A 12,846-nucleotide genomic window follows, 5' to 3' on the forward strand; every position below is an offset into this window, starting at 1 on the left:
CCGCGATGCCAAGGTGTGTTCCCGAGCAGCTCAGTGTGGAGCTGGAGGAGAGGGGCCTGGGAGCAGCAGAGCGAAGCTGGATCTGAGGGGCAAAGGGGCGGTAACATATAGAGGAAGCGATTCCTGACTCCTGCAGCCGCAGGAGGCAGGGATTGATTCCGCTATATTCAGATCCTATTCCCCTCCTATTCAGCTGTACAGGGGGGCCTCACAGGCCCCCTTGGAGCATGGGGCCAGGTCGCGAGCGCGACCCTTGCGACCCCTGTAGCTACGCCCCCTGACAGGTCTAATCTGTGTACCACATGAGCCCATACTGTAGCCAGTCTGTGGGAGCCAGAATTATTGGTTGGTTGGTAGGGGGTTAAATACTTATTTTGACTTACTGAACTGCAACTTAATTTATAACATTTGTATCGTGTTTTTTTTCTGGGTTTTTGGTTGATATTCTGTCTCTATCATTTCAAATAAACCTATGATAAAAATGATAGAACCTTCATTTATTTGTAAGGGGGCAAACTTACAAAATCTGCAGGGGATCAAATCATTATTTTCCCTGCTGTACACACACATATAGATACACACACATACAGTACATTATCATACATAAACATACATACACACACATAGAATATATATAAAATTCACACACATATACACATACATGCATACACACACACATGCATGCATATACACACATATACAGAACATCATACATAAACATACGTACACACACATAGAATATATATAAAATTTACACACATATACACATACATGCATACACACACACACGCATGCATATACAGTACATCATACATAAACATACATACCCACACACACACATAGAATATATATAAAATTCAAACACATACATGCATACACACACACTCATGCATATACACACATATACAGAACATCATACATAAACATACATACACACACATAGAATATATATAAAATTCACACACATATACAGTACAACATACATAAACATACATACACACATAGAATATATATAAAATTCACACACATACATACATACACACACATAGAATATATATAAAATTCACACACATATACACACATATACAGTACATCATACATAAACATACATACCCCCACACACACATAGAATATATATAAAATTCACACACATATACAGTACATCATACATAAACATACATACCCCCACACACACATAGAATATATATAAAATTCACACACATACATGCATACACACGCATGCATATACACACATGTACAGTACATCACACAAACATACATACACACACATAGAATATATATAAAATGCACACACATATACACATACATGCATACACACATATACAGTACATCATACATAAACATACATATACTCACAGAGTATATATAAAATTCACACATATACATACACATACATGCACACCCACACAGTCCTTTATACAGTTCATCCAGCAAGCCCCGCGCTCCCCCATAATCCCGCGTTTGTCAGCCAGCTCTCTCTATATAAAGTGGTTGGTGCCAGTTTTTGGTGACGAGGGGCGCAGCTGCTGTTTGGGTGGCTGGGTTGTGCGGAGATGAGGCGCTCGGCGTATGATTTATATACAGTCTCACAACGGCGGCCCTCGCCTTATCATTCTCACGCAGGAGGAAGATGAGAGGCTTGCAGCGTGAAAACACACACGCCGACTGCGCCTGAGAAGATCTGCATGGCTCTGTACGGCGAGCGGAGATGGATGCGCCGCTTGTAAGCGTATCCCGATAAGGGAGGTTTGAAGGGATGCTGTCAGTTTTTCTTTAAAGGGGACCTGTCGGGATACAATATAACAATTGAGATCTCTCCGTGACACGATTGAATTAGCGCTAACGCTTACGTTTTCAGGACAAGCTTTCAGGGTGCAATCCCTTCTTCTTGGTCCGATCAGTACTGCTTGGGCTGAGAAGAAGTGGACACCCCTGAAAATGTAACCGTCAGTTCAAATAACATAGTAGCACTTTTTTTTTTTCATGTGCACGAATAAATACCCTACAATCACCGGAAACATAAAAGAGTCTGTGCTTTGGTCCCAGTGGCGGTGCGTCCATAAAGGCGCACGGGCGGCGCCCCCTCTCTCCTGCAACCCCCTTTATGACCAATGAATAGATTTATGCATTGCATGAATCTATCTATGGCTGCCGCTGCCACCCCCTATTCTGGTGCCCCGCTCCTTTTTTGGCGACTGAATTCCAGCGGCGTGGGTGGGGGGGGGGTTGTTTTGAAGCACCTGATTAGAGCCATAGGCTTTAATAGGCCTCAAAAGAAGTGACGCATGGCGCTTGCAGGTCACTCAGCTGTGTTATAAAAGTGAATGAATATTTGCTTTCCTAACACTAAACCGCCTCTCCGCCAATCAGGTGCTCGGGTCTGTCACCTGTCACCTGATTGGCGGAAAACGACAGGTGCCGCTATTGGAGGAGAGGACGGGAGATGAGGATGGCAGGAGACGCACAAAGGACCCCGCTCGTTGCTGTCACCCCCTGCCCCACCAAGACGGGGTAGGTGTCGGGCAGACGGCGAGCGGGCGGGGGTCACACTGGCTGCATTCAAGGGCACACTGGTAGCCTATGATGGGCACACTGGTAGCATATGATGGGCACACTGGTAGCATATGATGGACACACTGGTAGCATATGATGGGCACACTGGTAGCATATGATGGGCACACTGGTAGCATATGATAGGCACACTGGTAGCATATGATGGGCACACTGGTAGCTTATGATGGGCACACTGGTAGCTTATGATGGGCACATTGGTAGCTTATGATGGGCACACTGGTAGCTTATGATGGACACACTGGTAGCATATGATGGACACACTGGTAGCATATGATGGGCACACTGGTAGCATATGATGGGCACACTGGTAGCATATGATGGGCACACTGGTAGCATATGATGGGCACACTGGTAGCATATGATGGACACACTGGTAGCATATGATGGGCACACTGGCAGCATTTGATGGCTATATATATCGGCCCACTGCCAGTACCATGTGATCACTTTGACCAATCACAGCAGATCACATGACAGTTGTAAACAATGGCTGGCTTCCCTTCTTGCCATTAATTATATACAATTGTGTTGCTAGCTGTAATTGGTCACAGTGATCACATGATACAGACAGGGCCAATCACACAGCCCATTTGTACCATGTGATTAGCTGTGGCCAATCACAGCTAATCACAACATTAGACAGTGTCTACACACTGTCATTCAGAATCAAAAAAATATTTGCTTATACAGGCAAGCATAGTATGCAAAAAAAAAAAGAAAATCCTGATCAACTCCCCAGAGTGGTACAGTGTTATTATGGTAACACCATATTTCTCTGGTCACAGTATTCAAAAAAAAAAAAAAAAAAATACAAAAATATATAAAGATATAGAAAGAAAATAATTTTTTTTTTTTTTTTTTTTACATTTTGTCACCAGTCAGTGTCCCTGATCACCACCGCCACACTGTGCTGCACTGGTGACCAGTAACAAAGAAAAACACAGCATAAAATAAAAAACCCCAGTGGTGATTAATAAGGATCGGAAGATTTACCCGCTTAATGACCAGGCCATTTTTTGCGAAACGGCAATGTGTTGCTTCAACAGACAATCACGCGGTCGTGCGACGCTGTACACAAACCAAATTGATATCTCCCCCCCCCCCCCCCCACAAATAGAGCTTTCTTTTGGTGGTTTTTATTTGTTGGGCTAGAAACAAAAAAAATAGCGACAATTAAAAAAAAATATATATATATATTTTTTACTATTTTTTGCTATAATAAATATCTCCCCCCCCCCCCGCCCCCCCAAAAAATATGTCTTCATCAGTTTAGCCCAATATGTATTCTACATAATTTTGGTTAAAAAATAAATAAAATCGCAATAAGCGATTGATATATTGATTGGTTTGCACAAAAGGTATAGCGTCTACAAAATAGGAGATAGATTTATGCCATTTTTAGTAATGGCGGTGATTAGCGATTTTTTTCGTGGGACTGAGACATTGCGGCGGCCAGATCGTACACTTTTGACACTTTTTTGGGACCATTGACCTTCATACAGCGATCAGTGCTATAAATAGCCACTGATTACTGTATAAATGTCACTATGGCAGGGAAGGGGTTAACACTAGGGGACGATCAAGGGGTTAAGTGTTCCCTAGGTTGGTGTTTCAAACATCCCAGTTTCGCAGGCTACCCATCTGAACCTCTTACCTTTCTGCCAAGTGATAGCGGGTCGCGGGGCCCCTGAGGTTTCACACTGCAGTACCAGAGCTGTGCCGTCTATCACCGTGCTGTCTAAGGGTCCCTTGGTGATGTTAGGAGCAATGCCTGCAATAAAGACACATAAATATGCTCAGTCTCAAAAAAAGAACTTAAAGCAGAAGTTTAATCAGTTTATATTTTTGACTCCTTCAACCTTCACAAGCATCCTGACTTGAGCGGTATATGAAAGAACATATTCCCTGGATCCCTTTAGACATGCACGTCCCTCCCTGCTTACCACTAGGTGCTGCAGATTTTTAGCTGCGCTATCTGCTAATCAATGAAGTGTGATCAAGCAACTAATCAGTAGATTGTACAGCTAAAGTCTGAGGGCACAATGCAATCTTAATGTGCCGCTCAGGCTCTGTTAAAGCAGGATCTTTGAACATTCGCTGCTGGGAGTGCTGACACGGGATGGAGCTCGTCTCAGCTCCTGCAACACTTGGGGGAGCGAAACGTGTTGGGGGCTTTGCCTGGCTGGAGTCCAGGCCGAGGTTGCCACTTTGACAATGATTCTAGGGACTACTCGGATGTGCGGCTACAGGGATCCTATCCTTCTGTAAATTCTGAGGCACCCAGTGGTCAGCAGGGAGAAGCATGCACATCTAAAGGGATCCGGGAGACGTGTTCTTTCATATAACACTCAAGACAGAGGGGCTGTTAGGTTTACAGGAGCCTACTGGCCCCTACCAGCAAACTCAGAGCAAAAACCATTAATACTGACCCAGGGATGATCTCACTAGGTCTCAAAAGCCCCCCCCCACTCTTATTTCACTCTGCCCCTCAGAGCTTAGTCACGGGGAGCGAAACGTGTTGGAGGCGTTGCCTGGCTGGAGTCCAGGCTGAGGTTGCCACTTTCACACCGATTCTAGGGACTACTCGGATGTGCGGCTACAGGGATCCTTTCCTTCTGTAAATTCTGAGGCACCCAGTGGTCAGCAGGGAGAAGCATGCAGATCTAAAGGGAGAGGTGTTCTTTCATATAACACTCAAGGCAGGGGGCTGTTAAGTTTACAGGAGCCTACTGGCCCCTACCACCAAACTCAGAGCAAAGACCATCAATACTGACCCAGGGATGATGTCACTAGGTCTCAAGAGATTTGGTTGAAAATTTTTAGCTGCAAGGTTTTTTTGTTTGGGGGGGGGGGGGATATTGGGGTAACAAGGTACAAGGTAAGATATATTCCTTTTTTTTTTTTCTTAGACTCACATAGCAAAGAATGGTCAAACGAAAGAGAGGAAGCCCATATCATTCTCTCTTGAGCAGTGCCGGGACAAGGTCATCCAGCGCCCAGGGCAAAGATGCCAAACTGCGCCCCTCTTTCCCTTAGGGTTAGGGTCAGGGTACCCCCTACCCCTGCAATAAACCATTGCGCCAGGGGCAGCCGCCCCTCCTGCCCACCCCTTGTCCCGGCCCTGCTCTTGAGGTTCTGCCCCCCCCAGGCAGAGGCCTAGTTGGTCTCTAAAAGACTGGAGTAATACTTACCACCCCACACCAGGCCATTCTCCCTCTACTTAGTCTATTGGCTGACCATGTGACCATAAAAAGACTAGACATCATAGTTGCACCAGGCAAAATATGTTGACTACACAGCTATACGCCCCCCAGTCTCCCTACAATTCCAAGCTTTTTACATGGGTACTTACTGGTGACGGCCAGGTAAGTGGAGCTCTGGACCTCCCCCGCACTGTTGCGAGCGAAGCACTGGAACATTCCGGCGTCCTCAGGCATCAGCCCGCTGATCCGAAGACTTCCCCCGCTTACTATGCGAAACCTGGTGTCCCGACGGACATCAATGAGAGCGGCGTCCTTGTACCAGGAGATCGAGGGCTGAGGTACACCTAAAAACAGGTCATAGCAAAAGAAAGTTCATTGAAAATGGTTTAAAAAAAGGTCAACTCCACCCTACAAGGACTATTCAGTCTTGGGTAAGGTGGGGCAGAATTCAACTCCCTGTCGGAAGTCAAAGCAACAATGTTTCGATTTTTAACACGCACCATGTAGACATGGTCCACCGTTGTCACCATCAAAAGTCCCTCTTCTGGGGAACGTCTGTGCTGGCCCAGCTCTTCCATCCCTCCCCTCGCCCCCCCCCCCCCCCCACATGACTTCGTATTTAGCAGCCAGAGAGGAACGACAGCTCTGAGTTGGCTGATGCCACACCCAAGATGGCGGCACCCAGCAACAGCGTCACCCCTTTTGGATGGTCGGCCCCCCCCCTTTTGGATGTCTACACAAGGGAGGTCAATATACAAGCAAAAAAAAATACAATGAGTTCCAAGATTATGGTATGGGAAGATCGTCGTTGACGTGAATTGCCTGGAGACATGTCCTCTTTAAGATATAATTGCGGGCAGCACAGCGGAGATCTCCCAAAATAAGCTATTCTGCCTTTCCGGCAGCAGCCAATCAGGGTATCCCAATAATCTGCTGCCACAACCAATACAGACACTCCTGACCGCGACATCCTGGGCAAGCACACGGTACTTAGAATTTTTATGACGGAGACGTGTACGAGTCAGGAAGAATTATAAAGGGAGAAAAAAAAAAAGCCAGAGGACACTAAAAATCCACACAGTATCTAACAAGTTGCGTCTCCTGGGTACTTAACATAACACGGCATATTAAATCATCTCTCCAATCCCTTCCGTACTACAGTCATTTATTTTTCCTAATGCTTGAGGGGCTGCGGTGCCCTTTTCTAGTAGTAATTATACGTACACCACCAGCCTAATTGTGCTACTCCTGATTATTACTGACAATGAACATATATTACCAGCAGAAGAGTTTCAGCAGAGAATAAAAAAATGCAAAAAGCACGAGGGGGCCTCATAAATTGTATCTTAAAGGGTAAGTCCGCCTGAAAATTGACATTTAAGCTATAGGCGGAATCTGGTGGGCTGAGTAACGAAGCGGATTCCTATATACTATATAGTAAAAAGTTGTTGGACACTTGACCAGCGTAACTACCTATATGGCCAAATGATGGCGTTCAGGTGTCTCCAGTGAAGGATCCTGGTAATACTCCATCATACAAAGACATTGTAGACCATGGTGCTTTTCCATGCTTGTGCTAAGAGTTTGTTGAAGAACCTTTTCTGCTCCACCATGACTGTGCACAAAGCCATAAAGACATGGCAAGCCATGTAAAGACAAAGCCATAAAAGACATGGTTTGTTCATGGTTTGCCATAAGGACATGACCTGTCCAGCTTGGTGTGGTGGAACTCAAGTGTCCTGCACAGAGCCCTGACTTCAACCCTAGTTTTGAAAGGCATTTGGATGGGGTCTTCTCATCCAAAATCAGTAACTTCCCTTAGAGTGGTTGTAAACCTTTACAACCAACTTTGACCTACAGGTAAGCCTAGATTAAGGCTTACCTGTAGGTCCAAGAAATATCTCCTAAACCTACACGGTTTAGGAGATATTTGCCGAAAGACAGACACAGCCGTAGACAGCAGCACGCAGGTGCACTAAGCACGCCGTGGTCAACGGCGATATGCCGCGAGTGGCAGCTCCCGCGCGCATGCGCGGGAGTGACGTCATCGCGGCTTCGCCGAATGACAGCGGAGGAGCAGCGAGACCCACCGAGAAGATGGATGCGCCGGACTACAGGGGACAGCGGTGACTTCGCTGGCTCCTGTGTCAGGTAAGTGACACATAATGGACTACGATGCGATGCGATGCATAGTAGTCCATTATGCTTTGCCTTTGCAGGGAATGAAAGAGGAAGTAAACCCATCAGGGTTTACTTCCTCTTTAACCCTACGGAACACCTTGGGGAATGAGGGCTTCTAATCCCTAATGCCGCGTACACACGATCGGAATTCCAGCCAGAAAAAGACCGATGAGTGTGTAGGCAAGACAGCTTGAGCCGATTTCCGTCGGAATTCCATCGGGAAAACCATCAGAGCCTTTTCTGACGAGAATTCCGATCGGGTGTACGCGGAATAAGGTGTGCAGTAGGTTTGAGGTCGTGGAGGAACTTGAGTGTCCCGCACAGAGCCCTGACCTCAACCATACTGAACACCTTTGGGATGAATTAAAACACTTATCATGAGCTACATGTTCTCATTCAACATCAGTCCTGTCCTTGCTGGTTCATAATAAAAAAAAAAAAAAAAACTCTACTGATAATAGTAAAAGGGTCACCCCACTCCAAACAGATACACTGTATGGCCCAAAGAATTTGGACATTCCTCCAAATGACTGAGTCTAGGTGTCTCCAAATGAAGGGTATTGTTCTTACTCCTTCATACAAAGATATTGTAGACAATTGTGCTCTTCTGACCTTGTGGTAACAGTTTGGTGAAGACCCTTTTCTGTTCCAGCATGACTGTGGCCCCCGTGTGTACAAAGCCAGCTCCATAAAGACATGGTGCGACCAGTTTGGTGTGAAGGAAATTAGGTGTTCATCAAGCCCTGACCTCAACCCTACTGAACACCTTTGGGATGAATAGTAATGCCAATTGTGAGTCAAGTCTTTTTTTTTTTTTTTGGTGCCCAATGTGAGGCCAGATGTGTGAGCCAGGTCTTCTCATTTAACATTAGTCCTGTCCTTGCAGGCTCAAGGACTAAAAAACTACTATTATTGTAACTCTGCATGTAAAGCACACATCCAAGAGTCCACGAAAGTATCCCACCCCAAGCATTATACGACCCCACATATGTGTACACCACTCCAGTGATCAGGTGCCTCCAGTGAAGGGTAGTAAGTACTACATCATACAAAGACATTGTAGACAATCGTTCTCTTCTGTCCTGGTAGCAGTTTGTTGAAGGCCCTTTTCTCATTTGTTCTCACACAGAACGAACGGTAGAAAAATGCAAAGACAAGAGAAGATACATTGTTCCCATCAATGCACCACATTGTAAAAGTCTTGCGTGCTGCATTTTGAGGGGTGTGGACTTACACTGTGCCATCAAAAAAAACAAGAAACCTTAATGCAATTAACGCATGTCAAAGTACAGCAACGCATGTAGTAAGCCCAGCCGGAAGCAAAGAAACAAAAAATGTAATTCATGTAAGGACAACGGTTTGCTATTGGTGCATCTGGTGCTCACCTTTAGCTTGGCATGGAATGTCCACGACTTTCTCCATCTCCGCTGTCAAGTGCCTGTCGGGCTCTTTCACAAACTGTGGTGGCTCTGCAACACAAGAGGGAATTAGCTGAATTATGCTTCATAAACAACCTGATTTATCCAAGCTGTACAAAGGGAAATTCCATGCAGTAACCCAATGGCAACTCGATGGGAAAAGTCACCAGTCTACAGCAGAGGTCTCACAACTTTCTAAGCAAACAGCCAGTTTACTGTCCTTCAGACTTTAGGGGGGGGGGGGGGGTGGTCAGTGACCAGTGGGAGCAGAAAATGCCCCAGCATCAGTGGGCATAACAATGGCCCATCATTGGTTTGAATGGAAGGAGCAATGCTCCTTCTTGGTATAAATTGGAAGAATAGTGCCCCATTGATGGTGTTGTGGGAGCAATAGTTCTCCATCATAGGTGTCAGCTGGTGGAATATTGCCCCAAGGGCCAAATAAAGGCAAGCAAAGATCACATTCTGCCCCCCCACCCGGCCACAGCTTGGAGACCACTGGTTTACAGTAATCAAAGTATTTTTGTGTGCCAGTTCTGGATAACATCCCTCCCCATTAGCCTCTATCTCAGGGGTCTCAAACTGGTGGCCCTCCAGCTGTTGTGAAACTACAAGTCCCATCATGCCTTTGTCTGTGGGAGTCATGCTTGTAACTGTCAGCCTTGCACTGCCTCATGGGACTTGTAGTTTTGCAACAGCTGGAGGGCCACCAGTTTTAGACCCCTGCTCTATCTAAAGGGTTGGTCCCCTAAAAATGTATATTTTACTTAAAGGTGGTGTCTACTAAGCTGTGCCAGCAACTGGCCTTATATAGGTCTTGGATAGTAAAACAACAGGATCACCCGCCCCAATTTTCTTCCCATCCATCTGGAGTTTGGGCTGTTCTTGCCCACTTTTGTGTGTCCCAGCTTCCTCCTGTTACAGTCTCCATACTATAAAATAAATAACGTTCAGCAGGGGTGTCATATAAAATGATACTTCCTATGTGCCAATATTCTGTTTTTATATAACGAATGAAGTGTGCATTGGACCAGAAGATAAAGTGAAATCCCAAATCTAAATAGCATTGGTAGGGGTTAGAATCTTTGTGGGATATTTATTGCTGTCTGTGCTGCCACGTGTTAGAATTCTCCTTAATTCATACATTACATTACAGCAGGAGCCAGATATTCTTGTTCAACATCAGCACCTGACCTTACAGCATGAGCCAGGTCTTCTCACCCAACATCAGCACCTGGTGCCAGCTTTTCTTGACCAACATCAGTAGCTCAATTCACAGCAAAAGCCAGGTCTTCTTGCCAAGCATTAGTACTTTACCTCACAACAGGAGGCAGTTCTTCTTGTCCAACATCACCACCTTATCTTGCAACTGGGGCCAGGTCTTCTTGACCAACAGAAGTACCTAACCTCACAGTTAAAGCCAGCTCTTCTTGTCCAGCATTAGTACTTTATCGCACAGCAGGAGCCAGATCTTCTTATCCAACACCAGCATCTGACCTCACAGCAGGGGCCAGGTCTTCTCATTCAACATCAGCATCTTATCTCACAGCAGGAGCCAGGCCTTCTTATCCAACACCAGCACCTGACCTCACAGCAGGGACCAGGTCTTCTCATTCAACATCAGCATCTTATCTCACAGCAGGAGCCAGGCCTTCTTATCCAACATCAGCACCTGACCTCACAGCAGGGGCCAGGTCTTCTCATTCAACATCAGCATCTTATCTCACAGCAGGAGCCAGGCCTTCTTATCCAACATCAGCACCTCAACTCACAGCAAAAGCCAGGTCTTCTTGCCCAGCATTAGTACTTTACCTTACAGCAGGAGGCAGGTCTTCTTGTCCAACATCACCACCTTATCTTGCAACTGGGGCCAGGTCTTCTTGACCAACAGAAGTACCTAACCTCACAGTTAAAGCCAGCTCTTCTTGTCCAGCATTAGTACTTTATCGCACAGCAGAAGTCAGATCTTCTCACCCAACATCAGCACCCGCCACCTGACCTCACAGCAGGAGCCAGATCTTCTTATCCAACACCAGCACCTGACCTCACAGCAGGAGCCAGATCTTCTTATCCAAAACCAGCACCTGACCTCACAGCAGGAGCCCGATCTTCTTATCCAGCAGCTGACCTCACAGCAGGTGCCAGGTCTTCTCATTCAACATCAGCATCTTATCTCACAGCAGGAGCCAGGTCTTCTTATCCAACATCAGCACCTCAACTCACAGCAAAAGCCAGGTCTTCTTGACTAGCATTGGTACTTTACCTCACAGCTGGAGCCAGGTCTACTCATCCAACATCCGTACCTCACACCTTACTGCAGGAGCCAATTCTTCTCATCCAATGCCAGTACCTGACTTCATAGCAGGAAACACTGACCATATGTTTACCTTGAAGTTCCGCCACCCATCCCACCCATACATTCCATTATCAGAGTACATTATGGCCCAAGTAAATTACCATTGGCACCATTCTTAAAAATAAATTGGGAAGGGGGTTGCCAAAACTGGAGCAGACAAAATCGGGAGAAGCTGTGCATGGCAACCAATCAGCTTCTATCTTCAGTTTATTGAGTTAAACTGTGGAACTAAAGCTAGAAGGTGATTGGTTGGCAGGTACAACTACTCTAAATTCTGGCTGCTCCCCTTTTGATTGATCCCCCTATTAGCTATACAATTTTAATACCTTTCTGGGTATTTATTGTCATCTGTGCTCCCACTCTGGTGAGGACTCCCCTCATTTCCTGTCCTGGTGTCGCCTGGTGTCCCAGGGTGTCAACCCGGACAGGACATGGGGAGAAATCGCAACAATGACATTGATAGCAAATTAAACCAAAAATACAACCCATAAAATGTACTAAGTTGGGCTTTAAAGGCAATCTGCAACAAAGTAAAATACCTATTTCAGATATCTCATATAGAAACTACCATTCCATGAGATCCGGGGAGGAGTCTCCCAGTCATACAGAATATGTTCACCTTAATGACCGTGGAGGTACGCTACTGCCCCTACGGCACAGTATGGCAATGCACATGATGTGTTGGTAATGCACTCCCCATACACCAAGGTTTCATATGTGTGGACGTGGGGCATTAAAAACAGGCAGTTGGGCTGTGGTTTTAATGCCCCCCCACCCCCCCATCCAATTGCTAAGCTGCAAGTTAACATGGCCAGGAGCCTAGTTAGTACATATTGCCTTGGTTGTGGCTTTGTGAACTTTTTACAAGCCGTCATCTTTGATGTTGACCACCCCCAAATGTGACCCATTTAACTTAATAGGACCACACCTCAACTGTGCTGAAACCACACATACTGCACATGGTAGCACATTGACGTGTTCCCATAAAAGGTTCAGGTGCGATTTTTAACAGCCCATTCAAAACGTTACCACAGAGCACAAAATTCGAACCCGCCCTAAGTCGGGAAACAGCTGCCTCCACCGCAGGCTTCTG

General features: G+C 45.9%; 1 protein-coding gene across 4 annotated transcripts in view; it reads right to left on the minus strand.

Moving 5' to 3' along the window:
- SDK2 (sidekick cell adhesion molecule 2) overlaps positions 1-12,846 on the minus strand; it is an 876,954-nt gene that overhangs the window by 192,596 nt on the left and 671,512 nt on the right. For all 4 annotated transcript variants that reach the window (XM_077458690.1, XM_077458687.1, XM_077458688.1 and 1 more), the window contains exons 8-10: positions 9,365-9,448; positions 5,948-6,142; positions 4,250-4,366 (exon numbers count right to left, since the gene is read on the minus strand). In XM_077458690.1, the coding sequence (XP_077314816.1) occupies positions 4,250-4,366; positions 5,948-6,142; positions 9,365-9,448 (396 nt within the window). The remainder of the gene's footprint in view (positions 1-4,249; positions 4,367-5,947; positions 6,143-9,364; positions 9,449-12,846) is intronic.

Source organism: Lithobates pipiens, unplaced genomic scaffold (genome assembly GCF_037356315.1).
Source record: "Lithobates pipiens isolate NorthernLeopardFrog02 unplaced genomic scaffold, aLitPip1_a1.2 Scaffold_28, whole genome shotgun sequence".
Lineage (NCBI taxonomy): Eukaryota > Metazoa > Chordata > Amphibia > Anura > Ranidae > Lithobates > Lithobates pipiens.